The sequence below is a fragment of the Varanus komodoensis genome, unplaced genomic scaffold (assembly GCF_004798865.1).
Source record: "Varanus komodoensis strain SLA01 unplaced genomic scaffold, ASM479886v1 scaffold5, whole genome shotgun sequence".
NCBI classification, from domain to species: Eukaryota; Metazoa; Chordata; class Lepidosauria; order Squamata; family Varanidae; genus Varanus; species Varanus komodoensis.
The window spans coordinates 130,219-157,750 of record NW_025336087.1 but is presented as its reverse complement, the minus strand read 5'-3'; the positions used below and the strand labels follow the sequence as shown (position 1 = coordinate 157,750).

The 27,532-nt window shown below is 43.7% G+C and overlaps 2 protein-coding genes across 6 annotated transcripts in view; both read left to right on the top strand.

The window, feature by feature from the left end:
• Positions 1-10,425, top strand: part of PLCXD3 (phosphatidylinositol specific phospholipase C X domain containing 3) — a 139,285-nt gene extending 128,860 nt beyond the window's left edge. The window contains exon 4 of the mRNA XM_044446600.1: positions 10,350-10,425. Coding sequence (XP_044302535.1) covers positions 10,350-10,366 — 17 coding nt within the window. The 3' untranslated portion in view covers positions 10,367-10,425. The remainder of the gene's footprint in view (positions 1-10,349) is intronic.
• A 48-nt stretch (positions 10,426-10,473) lies between these two features.
• The window catches only part of LOC123031636 (complement component C6-like), a 49,479-nt gene continuing 32,420 nt past the window's right edge, over positions 10,474-27,532 (top strand). The window contains exons 1-5 of one of the 5 annotated variants that reach the window (XM_044446848.1): positions 10,474-10,524; positions 13,603-13,877; positions 19,182-19,270; positions 22,254-22,434; positions 26,869-27,025. In XM_044446848.1, coding sequence (XP_044302783.1) covers positions 22,289-22,434; positions 26,869-27,025 — 303 coding nt within the window. In that variant the 5' untranslated portion in view covers positions 10,474-10,524; positions 13,603-13,877; positions 19,182-19,270; positions 22,254-22,288. Of the gene's footprint in view, positions 10,525-13,602; positions 13,878-18,899; positions 19,271-21,573; positions 21,705-22,253; positions 22,435-26,868; positions 27,026-27,532 lie in introns of those variants that run through there. The other 4 variants (XM_044446846.1, XM_044446849.1, XM_044446847.1 and 1 more) reach the window with 4 other exon arrangements.

Sequence of the window (27,532 nt, the reverse complement as noted above, 5' to 3'; positions counted from 1 at the left end):
CAGACTTATACCATAAATGTATTTCCCACAAATGAGTTTTTATAAATGGCAAAAGGTACGTGTCTACCTTTGCAAGCAGAGCAAGCCCAAAAGGGCTGGAATCGGCTGTGCAGTTTCCATGGTTGTTTTCCTTCACTTCTCCAGCTGCTGCCAAACAATTTGCAGTTCAGGAAAGGGTAATGGAGCCATAAACAAAGCACAGATGCTGCCGTGACTTTCTTTATTGCGCCGCATTACAGAAATGGTTGTCTGGATATTGCTGTGGCTGAGGCGGTGGGTGGCAGAGACCAGTCAAAAGTCATAGGGAAATATTAATCAATTCTCGTCCAGAGCATTCCTGGAAGGCTGCAGTGCAGGGATGCAGACAGAGCATCTCAACACCTGGGAGACACTGGGGTTGCCCCAGCAGAGGCAAGGACCCCTTTCTGGCAAAAAAAAATTGGCATTCATTAGCCAGCCCAAAACCACTACTGAGGTCATTCACACCACTGCAGCTGGCATGGGTCTCCCATCCATCATGAGAAAATTTGGCATTTGAGCCCTAAGCAGACAATTGTAGAAATGGAAATGGAAAGTGTCTTGAAGAAGTTTCTAATGAGCTTCACAACCAGAGAAGAAACCAGAAAATGTCAGAGACAATTGCAAGCTGGGGGTACCTTTTGCAAAAGCTAATCCACTGGTGTCTGGCCATGTCCTTATTTTCTGTATCTCATTGCCTGCCTCATGGATCAGGAATGATAGCCCATGAGCCACACAAAGCCAGTGCAGACTCCAGGTTGCCAGGCCTCATATACTGCAATAGTCTCATCATTATAACAATTGTGGAATATTACCAGCACCGTTAGTTCATTGCAAAGGTTTAGGCATTTCTGTGCCTGGGTCCATAGCATCTTAGCTTGAAGGCACAAGGTCTGGAGCAGCAGAACCAAAACTGATACTGACTGCCTCAAGCAAGACTACAACAAACCCAGCTCCTCAGTCCCCAAGTACTCTTGGTCCCTTGGGAACAACTGGCCAAGGATCCTACCAGGTTCTCTTGTGTTGAGCTTCTATGCAGTTCCCTGGGCTGTTAAATTATTAACATGACCAATAATATGGCCTCCATTCCTTCATCCCCAAAGCACACAGACAGGATTTTGATAACAAAACAAACAGGGTAAATGATTTAGTAGGGACTGAGAAACAAGTACAGAATGGGAAAAGGGTTGGTCAGATGCAGGGCACAAAGCAATAAGCAGTTTACAGTGGCAATTCAGTGGTAAATGACAAATAAAGGAGAAAATGCTGTCTGGTTGGCACAGCCTGGAACTTAATTGCCTATCTGATGGCCCATGATTTCCATTTCCATCTCCTGGTGTCTGTCATGACTTCATCCTCATTTCGGAAAACCCTCACATGGCCAGATACCAATGGATTAGCTTTTGCAAAATGTGCTCCCAGCTTGCAATTGTCTCTGACATTTTCTGGTTTCTTTTCTGGCTGTGCAGCTCATCAGAAACTTCTTCATGTCTCTTTCCATTTCCACGTCTACAATTGTCTGCTTGGGGCTCAAATTCCAACTTCTCTGAGGCCACGTCCAGTTCTTCCATTCCCTGAGACAATTGCTCTTAGCATTGGCACCAAGTAAGACCCTTGACTTCTTTTCCAGCGGAATATTTTTCCTTCCCTCTTTTCCCTCTTTGCCTGGGTGAAGATTCCATGAGAATCTCTTGGCTTCTGTCTGCTGACTCTCCAGTCATCTGAGATGGATGCTAGAAGTTTCTTCATTGTTTAGACATCTGGGCAGTCCACTCTTCACTGGTTTGCAAGTGGAGGTCCTTGGCCTTCGGCTGACCTCTGCCAGGGCATGTGCATTGCAACACCAGCCTCCAGATGGCCCAGCCTTTCACATGCATGGTGAAGCTTTTGGTAACGGAGGAGCAGTAGCAGCAGGAGCGTCTGGCCTCTTTCCTTATGGAGGTAAAAGAGGCAAACAGACTCTGTATTCTATCCAACGGCTCAATAAAATATAGATCTATTCTGGCCAAATAATATTCCAGCCAATCTACTTGTGGCATTGACAGGATCAATTAAAGCAGAGGATCTTCATGGTGATTAGATTAGCAAGGACTTCCAGTTCTCAACTCGGATTCTCAAACCAGCAGCAAAACCACTAGTGTTAAAATTTCAAAAATCTTTACAAAACGGGGGTGACACCAGGAATGCAAAAGTGTGGAAGAAACATCAGCTTAATTATTTAGGGGAAATGAGTGTGGAAATCATGTCAGTCTCAGGAGGGGGATAGTTAGAGAAAGAATCACAGCTAATTCTTATTACAACCTTGCATTGCAATGTGGAAGCACTGACACTGCATGCAGTCACTTCAGACTAAGACCCCAGAAAGAGCTTTTCCCCATTAAATGATTCAGCAACACTTGAGGTGGCAGAGAAATCCACAGTGGATTCAAATGAGCTTGGATTGCTTTGAATCCAACCTGTGGACAGCACAGCAAACTGGCTTCTTCCAAGTGATGTGGATTCTGAGGACTTGTGGGCCATTGTTTGGAGGTGGATCTGTGCAGGTCTCACTTACACAAATGCACATTTGCACATGTAAGCAGGACAGCCAGTGTGAGGTGGTTAAGAGTGTGGGACTGGGACAGTCAACCTGGGTTCTAGTCCCCACTCAGCCATGGAGGGTAACCTTGGGCCAGTCACAGGCTCTCAGCCCAACCTATCTCACAGGGTTGTTGTTGTGGGGATATGATTGAGAGCAGCAGAAGGAGAATGATGTAAGTCTCCTTGAATTCTTTAAAAAAGAAAAAGACAGGATATAAATCTAATTAATTCGTTAAATGCATTAAAATTGGTTCATGCCTTAAAAATACCAGTCCTGTCAGTCTTGGATGATAGAAAGAAAGCACTTGCCAAACTGTGAAACAGAGACAGAACAAATTTTAGCAAAATCTGTGCATTCGCAAGATTCCAGAATATTTGACATATTGATCATGGCTGCAGCTTAATTAAAATAAATGGGACCCAAACAATTGAGATACTTGCCTGATGTGATCTTGAAGTTCTGCTAGATTAGCCTTCCCCAACCTGGTGGCCTTCAGAGACATTTGGACTGCAACTCCCAGAACTCCCAGTCAGCAGGACCATTGACTATGAATTCTGGGTGTTGCAATCCAAATGAGGCACATGGCAAGCACATGGCTGGGGAAGGCTGCATTAGACCAATGTTGCATTAGACCAATGTTGCATTATACGTACGTACGTGTGTGTGTGTGTGTGTAAGGGAGGCCTCCTAAATAATTAGCATACTGATACTTTCTAATGGAGAAGTTTGCAAATTTTCTCATGGTTATACAGTCCAATACTTGTTCATAGGCCATTGTCCTCTGCATATCCATGTATCTGCAAAATTACTACCTTGTTATAAAGCCGCACAACCAGATTTTACCCTTCAAGCTCCTGCTGCCTGTCTTTACTCACACAGAGACATAACTTTTGTGTATACATGTGTAACAAACAATGCGGTCCTATGGGACCTGTAATCTGAGGTGTGATGCACAACAGTGTGCTCTTACAAACAGGAAACTGGTTCCAAGATGGAGAAATGAGCAGCATTGATTCTTACAGTGGTTTGGTCTCTGAACATACACGTAAATACTTGTTAGAGAAGCAAGCAAGCACAAGGTGCAGTGCTGAGAAAGAAGACACGAAGGAGCAGTTGCAGCTGGCGCAATGGAAGCAAGATGCACTGAGAAAGGGGACTCATTATCTTACTTGACAAGAGCCCTCAACAACCAGAAGCCGGAATTGCTTGGATTTCGCAGCTTTAATTCCTCATTTATTTATTTTTAATGAGGCAGTAGCCTCATGCTTGAACACAAAATTATTGAGAAACAGACAAAAGGATAGTTTCAATCATTATGTCCTTGCAGCAGTGATAGGGAGAATAAATGGAGGTCAAGCTGTTATTATGAATGCTGGAGCCCACTCAGTTCTGTGCAAAAGAGATTCAACTGGGGATCCGTGCCCACGGACCTTCCTCATAGTGCTCCCATTACAATTCAGAGGCTGTGCTTTTCAATACTTCAAGACTTTTTGGTAGCCACTTCCCAATATCTCCAACTCACTTCTTGACAAGCTGTCTTGGAGACAAAGCTGACAACTCTCAGAGTTTACAAAGTCCCTGCAACCTGGCACTTTATTTGTGTTAGTGTATTATTTATGAGTGTACAAAGCAAACACAGCCCTCGGGTGGTTCAGTTGGAAAGTGTCTACACGGACTCACAAGCCCCTCTGGCCTTGGGATGGGCAGCGGAGCCTAAGAGAGAACTAGGAAAGAGTCACAAGGAATGATATTAAACCCTAATTGCTGTCTCAGAGCTGAGACACCAGCACAAGGGATGCAAAAATGGCCCCAGTGCCAAGGCAGCAGGAGGGTTCAAGAACACTGGGAACAAAGAGCTGGATGGCCCAGAGGCGGGACTCAGGTTGGGTCAAAACAATGGGAAGAGCACACGTATTTTCAGGACAGAGGTTTTGATCTATGCTACACCTATTTTTGCTGTCTGGTAGGTGGGGATGCTTCAAGGTTGGACCATTTTCCCCCCAATAGGGGGCTTTGATTGGTCCGTTCAAAGGTACCCTTCTGGATGGATGGTGGCAGGGCAATCTGGCAAGCATTGGTACGCTTCTACCATTATGGGGAATGACTACTTTTCTTCTATAGAGGAAGAAGCACATGTATTCTCTGGTTTCTACATCTCTGAGGTGGCCTTCCAGAACCTTAGCAATATTCCTGGCAACTTTTCAGGCTCTGCTTGAACCAAGGTGTCAGAGGTGCCAATCAATCCATGTTATGTAATAAAAATGTCAGAGAACATTTGAAGCCCCTCTGCAGCTGAGCTGATCGTGGCCTTGTCTCTTCTTCCATGGAAGACTATTGGCTTCTCCAGAGGATTTCTGTATATTCACTTTGGCAGGCTGCTGATGACGGCAGTAGAGATGCTTCCTAGTTCGCTGGAGATAATATAATTTGGATTTGCATATGGAGTAGTCAGAAACATAAGAAGAGGAGAAGATCCATTTAGACTAAGATACTTCTAATTCCTATCAAAACTGAATAGATGCTACAGATAGGAAAAAGTGCACTGGTTGATATTTGTCTAGGAGGAACTCTGCACATTTGAGAGGACTTGCTAAGAACCGAGATGTGTATAATGAAGTGAGATTCAAAATACAGCTATAAACTGCAACATGGAAAAAACAAAACCAAAGCAGGATGGATTATGGAAGATTTCAATTAAATCGTAATGTGAACACAAGTCAGTGTGACAGTTGTGGCACAGCAATTCTTTTGCCATTTTGAGCATGAATTTCCAAGGCCCAAGAAGCAATAGCACAGTTACAGGGCAGGTCTATCAGATGTAAGCCCCAATGAGTTCAATGGAACTTACTCATACGTAACTGGGTCTACCCCCTGGGAGTATGCCTCATTGCACTTAATGGGACTTACCTGGGAACAGACATGTTTAGGACTGCACACTTCCTCTAGCTGGATCATTTTCAGATGGCTATCTTTCACCTGACACCTTTGGACACAGGCAGCATGATCTTAAATATGTTTGCTCAGAAGTAAGTCCCAGTGAGTTCAAGAGGATAGGATTTCCTTCTCATGAATCCTCCACTGGGGCTTTTCCCCTTTATATTGAAATCATAGTCCTTTTTTCTATTTTCTGTCACCATTTAATGAGCTCTATTCAGCTCGGGTAAATTTAAATAAAATGTTCTGAGTACAGAACAGAGGAAACTGTTTCCCTTGATCTTCTGTCTAATTTAATCACCTAAATGATTAGTGCATTTTCATGGACAGAACACAAGTCCTTATATTTCAGTGAGTCCATTCCATCTGTTGAATAATTTTTTTAAAAAATTAAAAATAAAAAAAGAATGCACTGCAGGCAAATGAAAATGTTTTGGTGTTTAGGACCTGAGATCCAATCACTGATGGTACTAATTTCACAGGTGTTGTGTTTAGCAGCATTGATGTTTCTGAAGAATTTAAGAAATGTGGACAGCTACTGCAACAATAATTCTCTTGGCCAAATATATCCTCAGAAGAGCCAGGATGGTTGCAGGAATGAACAGGTACATATTGTACCAATACGAAGTGGAGGGATACATATATTGGATTGGATCCAGACCTAGAGATAAGGAAGTTACCTTCACTGATTTGACTTTAGCAAAATGTGAATCCAGCCCACTGGAGTCTCCTCCTCCTTCTCTTTGATATCTCCCTTTTAGCAGAATTAGAATTTGGAGCCATCACTGTTAGTGGAAACAGACTGAGAGCACAAATCTGCTTTGCTATGGAGTTGCATTTGACCTTGACATTTAACTTTAAAAGGGCTTAACAAACTTAATCATTTCAAAAGAACTTTCCCCCTTCTTTCTCTTTCTCAAAAATGCAATGTTAATGCACTGAGTAGTCTTAAAAAGATTGTAATGTGTGTCTTGTTTATTGGGCATTTTCAAGTTGCTGCCTTAATAAAACTAAAGTCCTTCACTTTACCTGCTGTTTTCATTTTTGATGCGGAAGCTAGAGGGATGTTGTAAGCCACCTTGCAAGGGCTGTGTTCCCAAAGGATCCGCTAGATGACCATGGCCTGAAGCAGCTCTTCCCAACTGCATGCCTGCCAGATGCAATCCACTGCATCTTCCATTATGGATGTGCTGCTGGGGTAGTTGGAGTTGTAATGCAACGTATCCGGAACCTGGGCAGCAGGCTGAGAGCAGCTGCCTAGAGCTTATGCTTACATTCGAAAGGAATGCCCACTGTGCCAGAGCTGGGGCGTTTCTGTCAGCCTGGGGTGGGGGGATATTCAGTTTTTGAGAAGCAGTCAGAAGCCATGTTCCCATCTTGGATGAAGATAAAGGAAGTGGGAGCAAAGGCCTAATGGGTGTGGTGAAAATACCAAAAGGCTATTTTATCTGCAGGCTCTTTCTGTCAGTGGCTAAGACTTAGGACGGGCATTTCCACCTTTTAGAATGGGGGGAGCGCATAAAAGCCACGAAAGATGAGCGGTGGTAGGAGCAGCTGAAGGGGTGCCTTTGACCCCCCAGTCTGAAACAATCTCCTGACTGTAAGGACTGGCACTTGGGTCAGTCTTGCAAATTATGGAGGTGACAAAAGAGGCACCTCATGGCTTGAGGGGGAGAGACTCTATGACTTTAACACTTAGTATCATACTTCATCTGTTATGCTTAAAAAAACAGATGCAAGGAGTTTAAATATTTTCAATAAAAGTATGCATTCATATAAAAGAGTTTATAGAAACAGAGCGAGTCAGAAGGGACCTCACGGGCCATCTAGTCTGACCTCCAGCACCAGCTGGCTCTGCTCACGACATGCCCACCATGTGCATGTCCAGCCTATCCTTGAACACCCGCACCGATGGGGCCTCAACAACCTCCTGTGGAAGCCCATTCCACACCCTCGGGGTCCTGACTGTCAGGAAGTGCTTCCTAGCATCTAAATGGAACCTTGGTTCCCTGAGCTTTGCTCCGTTGGAGCACATCCTGCCTTCCTCTGCAGGGAAGAACAGGTCTCTACCCATCTCCGTGTGACACCCCCTCACATACCTGTATGTCGCCAACATATCCCCTTTGAGTCTCCTCTTCTCCAGGCTGAAGAGACCCAGTTCCCTCAGTCTCACCTCAGTCTCGCCTATGGGAGTGTTATGAACCCATGCCTCTAATTCAAGCAGAAACAATGCAGTTTGTTCAAAAGCATTCCTTTCTGATGAAGCAAGATCTCTTTGTTACCCCACTTTAATTTCTTCCAAGTTTTCCATGCTGATAACATCTCCGTTCAGAAGTGAAAAGATTCACCACAGCATTTCACAAATTTACCTTGAAGAATTCTGTTAGTATAAACCAGTGTAAACCAAGGCATTTTGAAAGCTTGTTGGTTGCAATAAAGTAAGTTATTTCACAACCCATGATTTTTCTTCTCCTGAAGCTGGTCGATAGGGTTGCAAAAGGTTTTATCTGTAAACATGTGGCTGTAATGTGGCTTTCTATTATTCTGTATTAATTTTTGCTCAGCCTCTTATTAAATGGATGTCAAGAAATGGACCCAAGCATGGAGAAATGCTAATGTGTCCCTTTAATCTGGCACCATTATATCTTTAAGCAAAGATTGGTTTCTTTTTTGAGTGCAAAACCTTCATTTTTGCTTAGTTGCTATAGCAAGTTGCCATGGTAACAGCCGCTATTAAAATCCTTTAAACTATTTATTAAAATCAAGGGCGAAAGAAGCAAAGCAGATTAAAATAAAATAAAATAAAGATTATACAATGCCCTTGCTCCTTTTAAATATGATGCACCATTTATTAAGATTATGGCTATAATGATGTCATCAGTCCAAACCATCCATTACCCAAGCAGAATGAACTGCTTCAGACAGTCCAGGACTCTAGACCCTTATTGTTAGCATCCCATCCCCAGAAGAAGAGGCTCCTGCTCAGAGAGAGAATTCTGTTTCAGAAAAGGTGGCACGAGGCTTCCACTTCATCAGGACCTAGTTTCCAAGAAGAGTTGCCCACATCCAGAAGAGCTTGCGTCAGCCTTGTTGGACTCGGAGAATTCCAGCCATGTGGACACCAGCGTCCTACAGCCTCCTCCATTCTGCTGCAGCCAGAACCTGTTCAAAGAAAAGGCTTTAGCCAGCATTGAGGCAGGGCTAACCGATCTAAAGGAAGCCAAATTGCCACAAGTCTCATTCACCATCTATCATACTTTGGACCAATGCACAGGCTAGCCTGTCAGGCTTCCAGCTCCAACAACACTCAGAATTTTCTGTGCCTCTGTTTTGCTCCTGTTTCTGAAACCTGGTCCCACAGAGGAGAAACACTTGCTAGGACAACTCTGCAACCAAGGTCTCAATAGCACCTAAACAAGTTTAAGCCCTTGCCACAGAAGGCACGAACCAGAACAGTTGCACTGTTTCCACCAGCACATATGCAGATGGGTGTCCTTTCCAAGCTGGTGTTGCCATTAATGCATGAAGAAAAGACAAACATGGTTAGCACACAGCTAGTTATGGTTATGTCTTGTGACTGGTATCACAAACCACCAGTATCACAAATTCTGCAGGCTATTCAGCCTAGAGGGCTTCCATCCAAGAGAAAGGGCCACTTGAAGATGTTGCAGGTTGTGAGTGTGCCTATCGCTGTGGTTCCTGCTGCACATTCACATGATGGAAGTTCAAACCGGATCTCACACCCTGCATGGATAGGAACAGAAGACGCTGCCATCTGCCAGGTTGGAGCATGGATCCACCTAGCTGAGTGTGATCTGTATTGAGAAATGGGCAGAGAGTTTTGGTGGGGAAATTCTTCCTGCTCTATCTGGCAATGCCCAGGGTTGAACCTGAAGTCTTTTGTGTGCAAAGCGTGTATACTGCCATGGAGGCACAGCCTTTTCATATAGGTGTGCGCCCTCACTGCGGTTGCTCGTGTTCCTTTTTGTTCTCATATACCTGCATGCAAAGTATATGCACAGCTTATCAAATGTGTGTACACCCATAGATCAACTGATGCATTTCCTTGGAAAAATATTTTCAAGACACGTTTTCAGGACAAAGCAGTTGAGAGACTGCTGCTCACTGGAACTGGCTTTTCATGTAGGAAGTTCCACTGGCATCTTGCATTAAAAGCATAGCATGGCAGGTGACATGAAAGATGTTAAGAGCATGAAGAATGTAGCCACTGCCAGTCAGAGTAGACAAGACTGCGTTAGGTGGACAGAGTTGCAGCTTCCTAGGCTCAGCTCCCCAATGGATATGTACCAGAAGCATCCAATCCAATGGGGATGCCTGCAAGTCTCCAAACCTGGAGCACTGTGGCATCCCAGGCACGGCAGCAGAGTGGAGTTGATCACTTCCCAGCTCCTCCCTCCCTACAACTCAGTGGCACTTCAGATGGGAAGGGAAGGAGGTTGGAGCGAGGTGTTCCTGCTGCCCAGACTCCTCCCTCCTTGCTCCTTGAAATGCCAACAGCAAGGCCATGTTCATGCCTCAGAGATGAAGCCAGTACAGTCCTTTACACATGAGCTGTGGGGGTGGGAGGCTGGTTGTGGGATCCCAGCATGGATTAGGATCAGAACGGTTTTCCAACCTTGATCTGGGAATCCAAAGCATCTCATGGCCCTCCAGATGCTCTCTAGGGGCCATAAGCTGCCCATCTGTCAACTGTGGAGTGGCCCAGAGATATTTCCAATGCCTTCTCCATTAGATCCTAGACAAGTGCGTCAAGTCCTTTAGACAAATTCTTAACAAATTCTGATTAAACCACTAGGGCACTCCCGTACCTGACCACATCCTAAATGAAATATAGTGGCGAATCTGATGAATGGAAATTAATGAGATGACAAATTTCACCCACTGTCAGACTGGAGTGTCTTTAACTTCCTACTGTTGAAGAGCAATTGAATTCATATGGAGAAAATGAATGAACGGCTTTATTCAGATCAGTAAGTATAGAATTGCTACTAATGCAGGCTGGAGATAGTCAATAGTGCATGTGCTTGTGCTTTATCCAAACATACAAAATATTAAGGGAAATATAGTATGTTTGCATAATATGATGGATATAATTCAGTTTTCTTAAATGCTCATCAACACGGTCTTGGATATGCCCAGGAGGCTGAAACTCTTTTATTCCCTGGAGCTAGCAATTACAGGAATAAATCAGTAATCTAGATTAGTGTGTCTTTCAAGAACAATAAGTTAGTTAACAATAAGTAATGGGAAAAAGAAGAAAGGGGAAAGTGGGGTGAACAATGAATTGAGGATATGCATAATATGGATAAAATACATGGAGAGAAAGATGTCTTTCTTTTTCATAATACCAAAACCTGGCCTCATCCAATGTATTTGAAAGGTGGAAGATTTAGGGCTATTCTGAAGGTGTTTATTTTGTGATCTTGCATTCATGGAAGATTGCAGGGCCTTTTCCTAGGATAATCACCGCCCGGGGCCTCTCTTGAATTTTCCAGTAATTTTCATGGTTTTTTTTTTTTCCAGTGAGCAAAAGTCTGGAATTTTCCTGCATGGTGGCATGACTCATTGTTGTTGTTGCTGTTATGTGCTATCAAGTCATATCTGACATATGGCAGCCCTGTGAATGAAAGCTCTCCAGAATGTCCTACCCAGGACATCCCTGCTTAGCTGTTCTAAATTCAAGGCAGTGGCTTCCTTTATGGGGTCAATCTCTTATTTGGTCTTCATTTTCTTCAGCTTTCCCTTGCTTGATTGTCTTCTCCACAGAAGCCTATATTTTGACAATCCCATTCTATACCACAGTGCCACCTTGTGTAATGGAACATACAGGAGCACACGGAAAGGCAAAGAGGAACCCTCTGGAAAAAAGACCTTGTTGGAAGGACATTTTAACCCTCATAGAAAAGCATAGGAACATAGCAAGTCAGAAGGGTTCTCCTGGACCATCTAGTCTGACCCCCAGCTTCAGCCAGCTCCCCTCATGAAATACCTACCATGTGCATATCTAGCCTAACCTTGACACAATGGAAAAAGAAACCTCCATAAAGTGTTGAGTCATATGCCTACTTGAAAGAAGTCCTCAGGACAGGCAAAAGGAAGTGTGACTTCACAGAGCTTATGGTTAATTACAGAAATTATTTCCATGAGATGTAGGTAAGAGTCATCCATTTACATGGCTTTCAAAGGGGATTAGGCAAATCCTTGGAGCAGGGAGCTCTCCAGGGCTACTAGCAATGTTGGCTAAATTCTACCTCCAGTATCAGAGTCATGCTGAGGATCATAAATGGAAGGCTTTTACTGAGGTCCAGCTTCTGGCCTTCCCAGAAGCATCTTGTTGGCCACTGGGGGAGCAGGATACTGGATAAGACAGGACATTGGCCATGCCAGCTGGTGCTATTGGGAGTTGTAGTCCAACAGGTCTAGAAGATACCTTGCCAAAGAGATTTAGCCTGAATGGTCTCCTCATGTATCAACGAGCCTCTGGAGATGAAGGTTAGCTCTTATTATTATTACATTACATTTCTATACCACCTATACCCAAAGCTCTCTGGGTGGTTCACAACATTTAAGTCACCCATCCAGATTTCAACCAGGCCTAACTGTGCTTAGCTTCTAAGATTTGGCAGATCAGGCACTTCTGGCTATACGGAAGCTCTTACAACTGAGTCTGGCAGAGCACCAACATACACGGACATTGGACTTCTTGGCAAGCAGCATTTACTGAGGCTTCTTCTTCCATTTTCTTTGTGAGAGAATTCAAGCATCCTTTCCATGAAGTTTTGCCCTAGGGCCTTTCTTCTCTGCCTTTCTATATGTTCCATTACACAGCACAAGCTGGTAGTATGGTATAGAGAAGAAAGGGCAAACATACAGCAATACGGCACTATCTAGGAAATTTTCTCACTCTAATAAAAGCTGTGAAAATGGCTGGAAAACTCAGGGGAGGCCCTGGAGGGTGCTGACACTATGAAAAGACCCTGCAAGCTTCCATGAGTGAAGGATCACAACAGCATCATAAATACCTTGCGTAAGGATGCCCTTAGTGTACGTTATTTTGATATTCAAGTGGGATGTTTCTGGCCTGTGTTAGAGTGAAAAGCAGCAAGCTTTCTTCTTGTAGAAGAAGTTCCACATGTTATACTCACGACCTCAAAGCACCAGAGGTTGCTTGAGCAAAAGGAAGGCTGGCATGCTTCCCAGTCCATGTAAATCTACCTATGAGCCATCAGATGCTTAGCGAATAATGAATAACAGGAAAGTTATGAAAAAGAGAGAGGGAGGTCGAAAGGTTGTCGCAAGGAGGGAGGCCAGGATCTCTTCTCGATCATACCAGTGTGCAGGCCTTGGAATAACAGGCTCAAATTACAGCAAGCCAGGTTCTGGCTGAACATCAGGAAGAACTTCCTGGCTGTTAGAGCATATGACAATGGAACCAGTTACCTAGGGAGGTCCTGGGCTCTCCACAGTGGAGGCATTCAAGATGCAACCGGACAGCCATCTGAGAAGGATGGTTTAACCTGGAGTCCTGCACTGAGCAGAGGGGTTGGACCCCATGGCCCTCTATGCCCTTCCAACTCTACTATTCTGTGATGCTATGAAAGAGATTGAGGTTGGGAGAGAGTGATTCATGTTCGCCAATTTTCTTGAATGATCAAAGCTAGATTTCTAACATTGGAAGAATGATGGATACTGAGAGTTCTAATCCACAAAATAGTGTTACAGATACCCATAGGAAGCTGCTGCCATTGAAATAAAAGCAACTGCTTTGATTAGTAGCAGGACATATTAAAGAAAATGTGATGGTTGAGCAAGGCCCATGTTCTCCTACTGATTTTTTAAAAAAGAGGTAGGGAACAGTGAGTTACTGCAGCATCTGACTGTATAAATTGCTCCCCTATATGAAAATGACCTGGCCTGTGACTACTCTTTTAAACTCAGACAGGCTCATTAACCAGGGCAGAGAGTTCCCACTCAAGCATTGCCAAAAGAAGAGGAAATGCATCTCCAAGCAGAGGATGACTATTTCATATGTAAATTCCTTCATATAGGTTCACAACGAGAAAAAAATAACAATAGAAATATTGCACACACACAAACACGCACACACACTAACTCATCCTATGGGGAGAAGACTGGCAAAGTGTCCTGTGTGCCTCATGGTGTTCAAGTGTCCTCGGCACAGTCCTCTGCCGAAAGCCATCCTGTGCAATTGCACTCCAAAGAGCATGAGCCATGAGGACAGATTCTGCCGGTGGTGAGGACTTGGAGAGCTGGCTGAGGAGGTTGGCTTGTGGCTCATCAGGTCACAATCTTCCACCGTGTGGTAAGGTGCACTATATTTCTATTTAAATTATAATGTTTATTTCTGAATTTCCTTCTCTGCGTATAAAATGCATATGCATATGTAACGCTGAATATCTTCCTCTTCTGCCCTCAGTTTTTCTGGAGTGCCAGCCCAGTTTTTTGCTGCCCAGGTGCCCCCTGTGGACGGGCAACGTCCACTGGACTTTTCTTCAGATAGAAACCACATTCACATAGCTCAGATCTCCAGGAAAAGAGGACTGTCTGAAAAGCAGGACACCTGGCTACCCTTCTTCTAGAGAGCCCAATATAGGATTTCCCATTGACCAGGGAAGGGTGGGAGAGGGAATGCCAGGGGCCAGGCTGAATTAGTTCACAGTTCCACTCACAATGCTGGAATCCATCACATATCACTAGTTTTCACTTTTCTCCACTTAAAAGTGTTCAATCCTGCACAGGGTTGCTGCAAAGTTTGCTGTTGCCTATGCTTGCATCCTATGCATATTGACTGAGGCATGCCGGGATCTGAAGGATTTCTGCCTATCTGTACCTGTACAGGACTGCACCCTAAGCATAAGTGCTTTGGAAAGGATTTGCTTTAAGAGAAGGCAGTTCTTTCCTTGGGGCTGAGGACTGGAGGAGGAGCTGGACCAGTGGCAGCTTGTCCATAGGAAGCAGCTGAGTGCCACTATGCACCACGGCTAGGGTGGCTGGAGAGGTGTCTTTTGCTGCACTGCCTCGTGTAGCAAAATGCCGTGGGGTCAGCCCTGGCTGGACATGGCTGTAGAGACCTGTCAGGTGGGAAACGGTAGTTGAGATGGATGTGGGAGAGGGGAACAGCTTGGGGTACTGAGAGCCACAGGTGGGGAAACATGTTAAGGTTGCGCAAAACATGTGTAATGCTAAACATCTTTACTCCCAAGCAAGTTCTCCTGAATTCGGTGGGCCTTGCTCTCAGGTAAGTATGTGCAGGATTGGACTCTCATTCCTTAGTAAATAAGCTCAAAGCTGCAACCTGCCTTTCCTACCAGTTTCCACAGGTCAGTCTAGATGTAAAGCTGGGAATTCACAATGCAGCTGATTTTAAAAACAAACAACCGGTAGCCAAAACAAAGGTAGCCATGCTGCTGTATTAGAAATATCAATCCAAACTCCACAGTTTGGCAATGCCACTCTTAGGAATTTAGCCTGGTCCTAATAAAAGTATCCAGCTTTGCATTTTGGTGCTTCAGAATGGCATTGTTGGACTCAAGGGGTCTGGATCTGGATGCTCATCCCAATTAAGAATGAGAAGAGTGAGAGATAGAAACACAGTATTTTATTCTGGAGAATAAAGTTTGATCACAGGGAAGTGGCAATTGACCATGAGTGCATGGCAGAGTCCCCTATTATATCTCTGTTGGGCAGTTAGCGCTGACAGATGCCCATTGAATCGAAATTCCTGCCATGATCACTGACTGGCACATTCAGATTCAGGTGGTCCCTGCACTTACCTGGGAGGCTGGGCTACCTGGAAGTTGGGCTGGGAACACGTGACAGGAGATTGCACAGTCTCTTGCTGCATGTGATGCTCTGATTGATTTGGACAATGCTTGGGATGTAACCAGCCTGCCCGGGCTTAATGCTGACCAGCCAGGTGAGTCCTACATTATGACTATGTGGTTGTCAGAAATTCAATTGGGAGTTGTGGGACCCCATTCTGTCTAAATGTACATAGAATTTTGCCAAAAAGTTTATGTCTTTCAGACATTCTGAAGGGTCTAGTACACTTCTCAGCTCCAAGACATATTAAAATACATATGAAATGTATAATTTTGGGAAGAAAACATTAAAATACATATTGTTGTAAAATGTCTTTTAAATGCACATTTGCTGCAGATTGTCAATGCATATTTTGCACACATTTTAAAAACACTTTTTCATGCACAGTTAAAAGAATCATACATTAAACTGGAAATGGAAGGGAACGGGCCTATAAGTGAACACACATGAAGGCAGCACAGAATGGAAATAGACTGATTCATCCATCACGAAAGGAACGTTATAGTCGCACAGAAACAAACCACCCACGGATGTGCGCTAGCAGGGAAGACTGGAGTGGCCTTACTGTGCTTTGCTTTGCTTTACTTGTTGGTTTCAGTCTAAGCTCCATCCAACATGGCTACAATTCTCTAAACTCACTCTTAAGTTTTCCTGAAAAGCAGCTGTAATAAATTGCATCTGGCAGTTCCTGTTAAGAATTTTTCTGACACCCAACCATGCACGTGTGTGCACGCACACACACACACGCACACACACAGAAAGAGAGAGAGAGAGAGAGAGAGAGAGAGAGAGAGAGGGCGCCCCTAGTAATAATAGAGGAAAAGATTAATTTTATGGGCTGAAGAACTGGATTTTAATGCTGCAATATATTTGATTATTTATATTACGCATCTTGTTTTTATTATTATATCAATTTATTCTGTAACCTGCCCAGAGAGCCATTTTGGCTAATGGGTGTGATAGAAAAATAATAAATAATGAACAGGGTGAAGTGGCATGGCTTCTGAACTTGAAGCTCTTTCAGCTGAGTTTCACAAAACTTTTAAGAAGTAACTGGAGGAAAAAAAGAATAATGAGCTTCAAAAGATCTTATGTTCAGGAGCTCTTTGAAAAATGTGGCTTGATTAATTAAGAGTTAGGGCTGTGTGTGTGTGTGTGTGGAGACAGAGAGGACTTGAAGTTCCATTAATGGATTAAGAAATGCTTCAGCAAGCCGTTGTAACTACAAGAAGGGGCAGCTTGTGTAGGGGCAGCCCTTTGACTATTGCAAGGTTAAAATCCATCCATGCTGCATTTCAAAAAGAAGGAAACTTAGAGTGACCAAGAGTCCCACTTAGAAATTGCTCTACTATCAATCTTCTGTTTTCACTAAGAAATTCTAAGCAATATGGGGTCAGGAAGGCAGGAAGATGGAGTAAGCTATCTTGGGTCCGTTGGAGAAAAAAAAGGGATATGTCTATGTAATAAATCTTCGGTTTGTCCAATGGGGTAAAGCTATATATTACTAGACAAAGCATGGACCACAATAATGAGGGAACATCTCTGCAAGCAAATATATATTCTCAGTTTGTCTCTCACTCAATTCTCCCCTGCAAATGCTGCTTTTAAAACTTCTTTCCTCCTCCCCATCCCAAAGGATGGAACATTACAGACTCTACAATTAGCGCTGGGCATTTGGGGTTCTTCCAGTTTCTACAAAAGTCTCCAGGCCAGACTTCCCTGCTGGAGAAGGAGACAGAAAAAAGTGCCTATAATTCTGCATAATGTCAAGAACGTACTAGAAAGTTGTTTTTCTCTTATTCTCATAAACGGGAACATGGGGTGATTCAATGAAACTGAACGGTGAGCAATGCAATGTAGAAAGATGCGAGTCTTGCTTCGCAGAATGTGTAATTAAACGATTTACTTCTACAAATGGTGGAAGCCTATGTGCCCACCAGGCAACAGGGCTAGCCCAGGGTACTTTGCTGCTGTGGCAAAGGACAAGATGATGGATATCTCTGTTCCTGGAGCAGAAGCCAAGGAGACTGGCAGAAGAATCTTATTTTGATGCTGGCAAGAAGGCAGCGTCCTTGGCTGCACCTCAGGTGGCCGGCTAGCTTGGCCCAGGGCAATATGATGCACACCGTTCTGCTCTCCAGCATTCTGCGTGCCGCTTCTCTTGCCCCAGGCAGCTCCCCCCCTCCCCTAAATGTGGCCATGCTACCTGGAGCAGCAGGCCCAGGCTTGCAGACAGCTTCAAAGGAGAGGGGTGTTAGTCGATTTATGATGATAATGTTATAAATAGATAACGAGGGGGAGGCAATACTTGGAGCCCAAGTGTTGTATTTCTCTACGGTCCTGTGATGGGTATGGCTGGAGTCAAAAGCAGGTGGAGCGTGCCCACAGATGCCTACTGTCTGCGCTCCCTGGATACTTTTGGGAGGAGCTCAAAATGTATCAAAATGTGCAAAAAATTAACGGGACTTCCTTTAAAAAAAAAATAGTGCTGGCTTCAGATTGTCTGAACTCCGCTGGCCCTCCAAAAATTTTCAGGCACATGGAAGGGTGAAAAATGCTGCAGAAGCAGTGATGTAAGCAACATGTATGCACACACGTGCTGGGCCATCTCATATTTTCAAGGGAGCTGATGGACAGAGCAGGCGCTGGCCTGATGGATGGCAGTCGGTGCAGGCCAGCCTGAAAAGCTTTTCAGACTGGGAGTGGTCTGGAGACCAGGAGTCCCATATCCCTTCCATACACTCTCTCCAAGATTAGCGGCAATTTTGGGATTCAGGTAACAGGCTAACCCTCTCTCGAGAGTTGATGGTGGGTTTATTTATGTAGGTTGTGGGTTGTCATTGAACAGCAGATTTTTGTTGAAGCATGGGCTATTGTGTTGCCTGAACCCAGTCATGCTAACAAACTGTGGTTGGTTAACTCCACACAACCTGAGGAAAGAACCTACATTTTGTTGTTGGGTTGTAAACCATGAATTAATCATAGTTAGCCAGCTTGTTAGCACAGCTGGGCTCTGACAACATGAAAACCCACAGTTCAACAACAGTCCACACTCAGCTATACCCATGTCTTGAATGTGGATTGTCGTGCTGTCTGAATTCACCCAATGCACCTTGGGATATCACTTGCTGGGGAACCACAACAGAAAGGACTAGTCCCTCTTGCCCTGCTAGTGAGCTTCCTGCAGGAAACTGGTGGTCACCCTGAGAAGCGCACCCCTGAACTAAAACTTCAGTGCAGGCTTATTCCTTCATCACAGCTCGCATAACAGCAGTTCATCAAAATCCTGAAGTCTCAGGTTCAAATCTATACTCAACCACAAAGCTTGGAATTAGGCGCTGGAGATCTTGTTAGATTTACTTCTGTAGTGGTAAGCATGTTTACGGTTGAATTTGTGGTTACATTTTAACTGTATGCAAACAAACCCCCAGAATTACACCATCACTCTGTGCCTCTTGTTCTAAGCGCCTGTATCAACACTGCTCTTTGGCCAACGAAGAGGCATGTTCTGTAACCAGGCGCTGCGACTGCAACCAGAGCGGTTCATTTTTCCCATGGGTGAACCATCTTTCTTCTTTGCACACAAATTGTAAGGGTAAGGTTTTAGTACATGTGTGTATGCAACTTGATATGTGATCATGATGAAGGAACATGCATAACACATCTCCAAGGGGTGTGTGTGTGCAACTTTTCTAAAAGGTCAAGTAGAAATAACTTAGCAGGTTAAGGAATGCACCGATTAATAATGCTAAGATCAGCCTTTGGCGTTTTGCCACTCCTGCAGTGATTTGTAAGCTGAGAAACTACAATCCGGAATAAGAGAAGTTGTAATTCCAGTTTAACTACAAGTGAATTCTGTTTTTTTTCCTGTGGGTAAGTACCTAAACTAATTCTTTGTTATGCAGAAAAACTTCATGGATTATTTTTGATATCATAAATTGTAAATAAGAACTCCATATGAATGTATTTACTAGCTCAGATATGGGATGTTGGGAAAATAATAGGTTTAAGTTAAAACAGCAGAAGTAAGAATCCATAATGAAAATTCAAAACTCAGATGGCAATCTCCTTAGTAATTTTGGGAAGAATCGTAGTGTTGTTTACAGCTTGGTTAATCTTGAACATGAGTCTGCCACCTTTCCCTCTTTATCCTGCTTTTCTGTCCTTAAAACCATCTTGGTTCACAAAAATTCAGCTGCTGAATCATTTCATAGCACTGAGATAAGGGTTGACAGGGCAGGAAATCTACTAGTTTAATTACTGAGTTTCAGACCAGTAAAGAAACACATAACAACCCTAGCAGAGATAGGCAAAATCTCTGAAATGTTGAAGCTGGATGTAAACATTATTAAAAAGTGCTGCAACATAATGTGAAAACTAAATGTGCTAAGGATGGAGAATAATTTCTCAGGATGAGATTAGTATAATCATAAACAGAAGTATTTAATGGTAAGATAAAACCTTTGAAGGCTGCAAGCCTACGGACACTTTCCTGGCAGTGAGTCCTCTTGAACTCAGTGGGGATTAGAGTCAACATGTTTCGGGTGCCTGCCATAGTTTCCCTTTCCAGATTGGCTGCAGCTCTGAATGAGCTGTTGGATTCTGTTGACATCCAACCTATTCTATTTTCAAGGTATTCCACACACCTTCCCTCTGCAGACAGAGAGTTATATGGATTCAGTCCTGATTGTCTGGTTGTGGCCAGTTTGGCTTTGCCCAGGAATGCTCAGATAGTGATTTCCGTATAATGTTGTTGGTCATAGACTAATACTTAACCAATTCCATCTGATTTCCTGAGAGCAAAGGACAAGGATGAACCTCTTTCAATTCAGGCACTGGTTTCAATCTGAGATAAGCACTTGGCGGTTACTACAGAGCAGTGGTGAGCCAGGATGAGACCAAAAGGTCAGGACAATACTAAAAATGCCAGGAGAGTTTAGCTTAAAGGAGCATATGACAGCCATCCAGCTCTAAGCTATTAGCAACGCTAGAATTAACAACAGCGTTAAGACAACAGAGCACATGAACAGTCCCCATCTGTTAATAGCTCCCATTTCCTAGCATTTTAGAGCTTGAGTGAATATGGAAAGTTCTTAGCACAACACGTTACACCCCAAAGTGTTTTTCTGCTTATTGAACATACCTGCAGCCCTGTCCCTAAGGCTCATGCCTTGTTTTCTGGAGTAACTTCTGAGTGATCTATAGGAGCCCATGTCTCATTATGAACCAATCTGGTTATTCAGATCTGCCAGGAAGCCCTCCAGGAGCACAACTGCCCACAAGGTTCATCTGGCAAAGGGCTCTCCCTTGCATCTCTCCCAAACTGGAATGTGCATCCTTCAGAGCTATGATGGTCCCCTGTTCTCTTGACCTTCTGGAAGGGTGTTAAGATACCTGCCTCTTTACACTTACTTTAAGCATGTGATAGTTTTAGGTGTAATACAGTGGAGATGTAGGACTGCAGGTGGCGCAGTGGTTTAAACCGCTGTGCTGCTGGGCTGGTAGATTGAAAGGTCGCCAGTTTGAAACTGCACAACGGGGTGAGTTCCCGCTGCTCCGTCCCAGCTCCTGCCAACCTTGCAGTTCAAAAGCATGCGAACACCAGTAGATAAAAAGGTACCACTTCGGTGGACAGGTAACAGTGTTCCGTGCACTTCGGTGTTCAGTCATGCTGGCCACATGACCACGGAGACTGTCTGTGGACAAACGCTGGCTCCCTCGGCCAGGAAACGGAGATGAGCACTGCCCCCTAGAGTCAGGCATGCCTGGGCTTCATGTCAAGGGGAAACCTTTACCTTTAGTGGAGATGTCTGTAGACCCTGGTGGCTTATGGTCATCCAACAGAGACTGAGAGAAGCAGCAAAGCTGATCTCCACTGCCCTGTACTTCCCTCTCTGCATTTTCTGTAGATGGGTTTTTCTTCCTGTCTACCTGGAACATTTTGAGAGGTAGAGAGAAGGAGGCTGGAGAGACACCAGATTGGCTCATATGCTGGCACTTTCAATCTCCTCACCTCTGGATCCAGAGGAATGCTTAATTCTCCCCGATTTCAAGGTGCCTTATTTGTTTGTTTGTTATATTTATATCCCACCTTTCTCCCATTGTGGAACACCAGGTGGCTACATGAGATTCCCAGGTGGTCTCCCCTACAAGCTCAGGCCAGCCCCAGACTTGCTTAGCTTCAGCATGGTGGATGCCTTATGTGACCTCAGACCATACTTCCCAACCTCAGAGAATGGCCAGCACAGTTCAGTCTACAGCAGCTGTGAAAGGAAGAGGGCTTGGAGTCTTTATGCCTGGCTCCAAGGTCAGAGAGCAGTACTCAGCCTTGGACTTGTAAATCCAGAATATTCTATGTCCCTTCAGATACTGTCTAGGCAGCATAGGATTAATTCCTTATTTTATATTTTTATGGTTTTACAGATTAAGTTTTAGTTGCCTACGTACCACCTTGGTGATTTCTTTTGGCAAAATGGGGTAGCAAGAAATATTAAACGAAGAAAAACTAGATGGGATGGAATTCAGTGGACACGCTGTACAGGCAACTGGTAGTCTGGGAGTCCTTTGGCACTAATTGTGAAAAAGGATCTGGCATAGGCCTTTTAATGACTGCTCCTCATACCTCTGGTGACCCACTGAATTCTCCTCATGCTCACTCACACAGTGGTGCAGATCAGTGGCTTTGGAGACCCCATCCTGCTTTCATGCAACATTTTCAACAGTGATCACAGTTTGATCTAGCCATCAGTCATCCACTGAAATACACTGCTTTGTAGATTAGCTCTTAAGCTGCCCTGTTACAGAAATGAAAATCAAACTGTTCTAATTGCAGCTGCCTTTTCTCTTTGCATTGCAGGCTTCTTTGACTTTGCCAGCTTCAAACCTACAGTGATGGACAAAAAAATTAACTGGCTACTCCTTATCCTGGTGCATGTTGCAACTGAAAGCAGCGAGGGATGCTACTGTGACCATTATCCATGGGTATCCTGGTCTAGCTGTTCAAAAACCTGTAATTATGGGACTCAAAGCAGGCATAGGTAGGTGAGACCCACCATTTGGATCACATAACAGGTACATTTTCTTCCAAGTTCCCTAATGGGAACATACCTCCTCAGAATTTCCTAAATCTAAATAATGACATGTATCTTTTACATGATGTTCCCTATTTATTCCCAATGCCTAGTATGTTGTAGATTCAGCATCTAACATGCAAGGGCCCTGCATTTTGTCCCAAAGTCTGAATTTAATTTCAGAGAAGCTCTCAGGGACAGCAACACAGCCATAGATGGTGCTGAAGGCCAATGGAGCTGGAGCAAAAATAGCAGCAGATCTTAACTTAAAATTCATACTTTTACAAGCTAACTCTTAGGAAAGACACTTCAGGATTTTAGAATGTGGTGGTGCAGGTGATGGGGAACTCTGCAAAAGTTAGGCAACCACCACTGGGTCATTAGTTGGAGGAAAGGGTGCGGCTCCATCCACTGCGCTTTGCCCATGATGGAAAAGGCACGCTTGGGTGCCGCTTCCAAGATTCCCCAGAAAACTGCAGGCACTGAGAGTAGGTGGTTCTTGGATCTGGAAAGCTGGTGTTCTGCCTGGCCTGTATAAGGATATAGTGCCCTGAAAGGTCAAGTGAGCTTCGCTGGGTTTACCAGTCCCAGAAAAGTTTAGTCTAGCCATAACAGTCCATGCTTTAGTAAGCTACAGGCTGGCGACTGCAATGCATCACACATGGGGCAGCTGTTCAAGACGACCTGGAAGCTTTGGTCAGTGCAGAACAGAGCTGCCAAAATGTTGACTGGCTCAGGCATCGTCATTCATAAGCTGTCAATTCATTTCTGAGCCCAACAAGTTGAGATGCTGCTGCTTTGCCTTTGGGGTTTAAACAGCTTAGGACCAAGTACTGCAAGGAATAGCTACCTACCTACCTACCAACCAACCTAAAACTTTTATAGACTGTTCCTTTACTAGTGTCTTGGGTTACCAGCCTCCCTATGTTTCCAGATCTTCTCTAACTGTTCTTCCTTTTACAGTGAGCTTTGGAGTGCCCACCAGGAACTAAGTCTATAGTTTGGTGGCATCAGGTTTAAGTCCTTCTTGTTTGCCCAGGCACTTGGAGAAAAGATTGCTTTCTTTGTTTTGAATATTTATGGAGCGGTTCTATGGATGTTTAGACACAAGCATGCTTTCTTTCTAAGGAGGCATACAATTACAGATTTAGACTGCTTTGGCTCTTTTTGAAATCTGCTTAATAGCGTGTTGTGCTCTGTTATGGCTATTTGTGCATGTGTGTGTATGTATACGTATCATTTCTATGATTGGGTGAATCATATAATTCATACTTTTGTCCACTGTCCTCTAATCTTTTTGTTAAAAGGTAGTTAAGAAATACTTCAAATAATACACACAATATGCCATTTCTACATTAATTTAATTGATTTTGGATGATGGTAGGGAAATTGTCAATAGGTATTTAACAAATATAGCCTGGGAACTGTCTACCATGTTCTGGGAATGTGCTGGCTGGATTGCTGTGATGAGGCTAGCTTTGAAGATGGTTCAAACTCCTGTTAGTTCAAAATAGAGCTGCTAGGTTATGAGCTGGGCCAGCCAATTTGAGCATGTAATACCTCTGCTTCACCAAGTGCACTGGCTTTCAGTCCATTTCCAAGTCCCATTCAAAACCAGGAAACATTAGCAGCCAGTGTGAAAATGAGCGTCACACGCAGGCAAGTAAAAAGGAATAAATCACCATGTACCAAGCCAATGAGGGACAGCATGTTCCAGTTTTACTTTGAGCCATTTGCTTACTGTTCAGTGCTCCAGGAGCATTTGGCTCTCTATTAACAGCGATTTACAGCAAGTGTTGCTGTAAATTGTGATCATTCAGAGAGCATCGGTTATTGGGTGGTACAGAAACATAATAAATTAATAAATAGTTAAAGCACTTCTGACCAAAGAATACATATAAGATTGTGTGGCAGGATGTTATCCAAGTCTTGCAGTAACAGTTCTTACAGTTCTACTTCGGGAACTTCTGAATTTGTTTCACTGCCATTGATATTAATATTCACTTCTATTTAAAATGAAAGTAGTAAAGTATTTAAAAACAACCGGTTACTCTTCCAGAGCATTTCAGGTTGTTTTAAAAGAGAATGTTATTTTAATGACCTCCACTTCTTTCTAGAATTATTACTATTACCACATTGCATTTATATCCCACCTTCTTTCCCTGTTGCGAGGAACCCAAGGCAGATTACATAGCTCCATTTTTCCTTACTACAACAACCCTGTGAGGTAGGCTGGGCTGAGAGTGAGTGACCCAAAGGCATGAGCAGGGACTAGTACCCAGATCCCTTGGGTCTTCTATCCAACCACAGCACACTGTCTCTCTTGTCTGGTTTGGAGTATGACAGTCAATGGTTTCAATATCAAGGAAGCTATCTGACCTCAGAATCGTGTGCCCGTATATAGTTTCTAACATATTGCCTCATTGTCAGTACTAATTGCTGTTTTGTAAATCTGGGTTCTTAGTCTTGACTTTCAAAAGAATCTGTCAGGATCAAAAAATACAAATGGAAATTCAAACATACAACTTTCAGTGCAGATAAAATTAATTTTGGTACGTGCCTCAGCCAAACTGATTAATTACATCTAATTAGTTGGTTCTATTTCCCCATTAAAAATCTGTGTATTAAGCTTTTCAATGTTTATCTCTTACCCAATATTTTTGGCTTGTTAATTGGTAAGTGAAAACTTTAAGTTCTGCTTGACCCTGAATGAAGTTTGACACCTCTGTCTTTCACATAATCCTTCCATCTTTTAGTGACACACTGTAACTCAGCATTTTCCCTTGGCATATTATCCACCCCTACTTTGCCAATTACACTTTGATAGCCGTTACCTGAAGTTCAATGTGAGCTCAGTTAGGGTGCTCAGTATCTTTCCTATTGGTGCCAATTACCTCATTATTTATTTAATTCTCTGCAATCCTCATTACCTTTTATGCGATAGAATAAATTGCCTGATTTGCACAGCTCCAAGGCAAGGTTTGCTGTGCTGTATGCCACTTTCTTCAGCAATATTCTTGAGCCCATTAAAGACTGTTCCACCAACTTTTTCTGGCAGATTTATGACAGGAGTGATCCACTTTTCTTTGCTGGTTTACTTATTGGCCAGCCTGGAATGCCTGTTTGCCTTTGCTTAATCCCTTTGCCAGCTTTCTGCTTCTGATTGCCCCAGCTGTCCCCCCTCCCCCCTGCATGGAAATAGAATAATGGAAGAGTAGAGCTGGAAGGGGCCATGGAGCCCATCGGGTCCAGCCTCCTGCTGTGGCAGGACACCACGTTACACCATCCCTCTCAGAGGGATGTCAGGTTTCTTTTTAAATGTCTCTAGTGTGGGAGAGACCACCACCTCTCTAGGCAGCTCTGACAGTGAGGAAGCTTTTCTTGATATTGAGCCTGAATCTGGGTTGCCGGAACTTGAATTGATTATTCCATGTCCTACATTCTGGCATCAGCAAGAAGAGATCTTGACCTTCCTCTTTGTGGCAGCCTTTGAGGTACTTGTAGAGGGATATCATGTCCCCCTTCAGTCTTCTCTTCTCTTCTCTTCTCTTCTCTTCTCTTCTCTTCTCTTCTCTTCTCAAGGCTGAACATGCCCTGTTCTCTCAGTCTCTTCTCACAGGGCAGTGTTTCCAAACTCTGGATCATTTTTGTTGCCCTTCACTGGAGCCTTTCTAATTTACCTGCATCTTTCTTAAATTTCGGTGCCCAGAACTGGACACAATATTCCTGGTGAGGTCTGAGTAGTGAGGAGTATAGAGGCACTACTACTTCTTGTGATTTGGAATTAATTCTTCTGTTAATGCATCCCAAAATAGCATTTGCCCTTTTGGTGGCCACATCGCTTTGTTGGCTCATGTTTAGCCTATTGTCCACAATTACTACATGATCTTTTTCTTTTTCAATTCTGTTCACCAAGTATTCCCCATCTTGTAATAGTTACAAGGACATCCATACATCCAGAACTCCACAAACCTACGTGAAAAACCTCCTTTGAAAACAATGTTCTCCTAAAACACTGCTTTAATAAAATGGAGTTCTGTTACATGTATGTATATATAGACGTGAATATGTAGTTTGTCTTTTGAATGATGTTTTTTCTCCTTGTATTCCTTCCCCTCATAGCTTAAGAAAATCCAAATTATTTTAGCAAAACTATTAAAAATACCATTCCTCTAGCAGGCCTAATCCATATTTTAACCATCCATCCCCAGTGGATAAAGGTGACTTCCATAGTTCAAGTCCATTTCTGGGATACCTGAGACAAAGTATGTCCAGCAGCTCCTTGTACATTGATCCTTTTCTGCTTCTTGCCCCCTTCAGATAGCAAATTCAAAGATGGTCATATTGTGGCACTTTGTCTGACAGGGTCTCCCGGCAACAGTGACACCTTTTGTGTTCTAGGGAAATAAGGATGGATGAGTACTACCACAAAAACTTCTGTGCTGGACTTTGCACCACTCAGGAATCCAGGGCCTGCAACCAGCAGATGTGCCCCATTAATTGCCAAATTGGAGACTTCGGCCCCTGGTCAGAGTGTGACCCATGTGTTAAAAAACAAGTAAGTACAATGGGAAGTGGGGGGTTCTGGGTAGAAAAGTGAGGCAGTGGGAAATAGGATTGGCCATTTGTGTCTTCCATAGCATGGAGAACAAAACTATTTTGGGCAAGACATAAGAAGGTTCTAGACTGTAGTTCAGTGGTGGAGCACATAGTTTCATGCAGAAGACCCCTCATTCAATCCTTGGAATCTCCACTTGAAGGATCATACTTTGGGCACATCATGAGAAGGTACGACTCACTGGAGAAGACAATCATGCTGGGGGAAGTTGAAGGTAGAAGGAGAAAAGGAAGACTAAATATAAGATAGATGGACTCCATTAAGGAAGCCACAGACTTGCATTTGGAAGAGGTGAGCATAGATAAGGAGGGCTTTCATTCATGAGGTTGCCATAAGTCAGAGATGACTTGATGGCACCTACAAATGAAAAGCTGGTGGTCTCTGTGTGTGTGTGTGTGTGTGTGTGTGTGTGTGTGTGTGAGAGAGAGAGAGAGAGAGAGAGAGAGA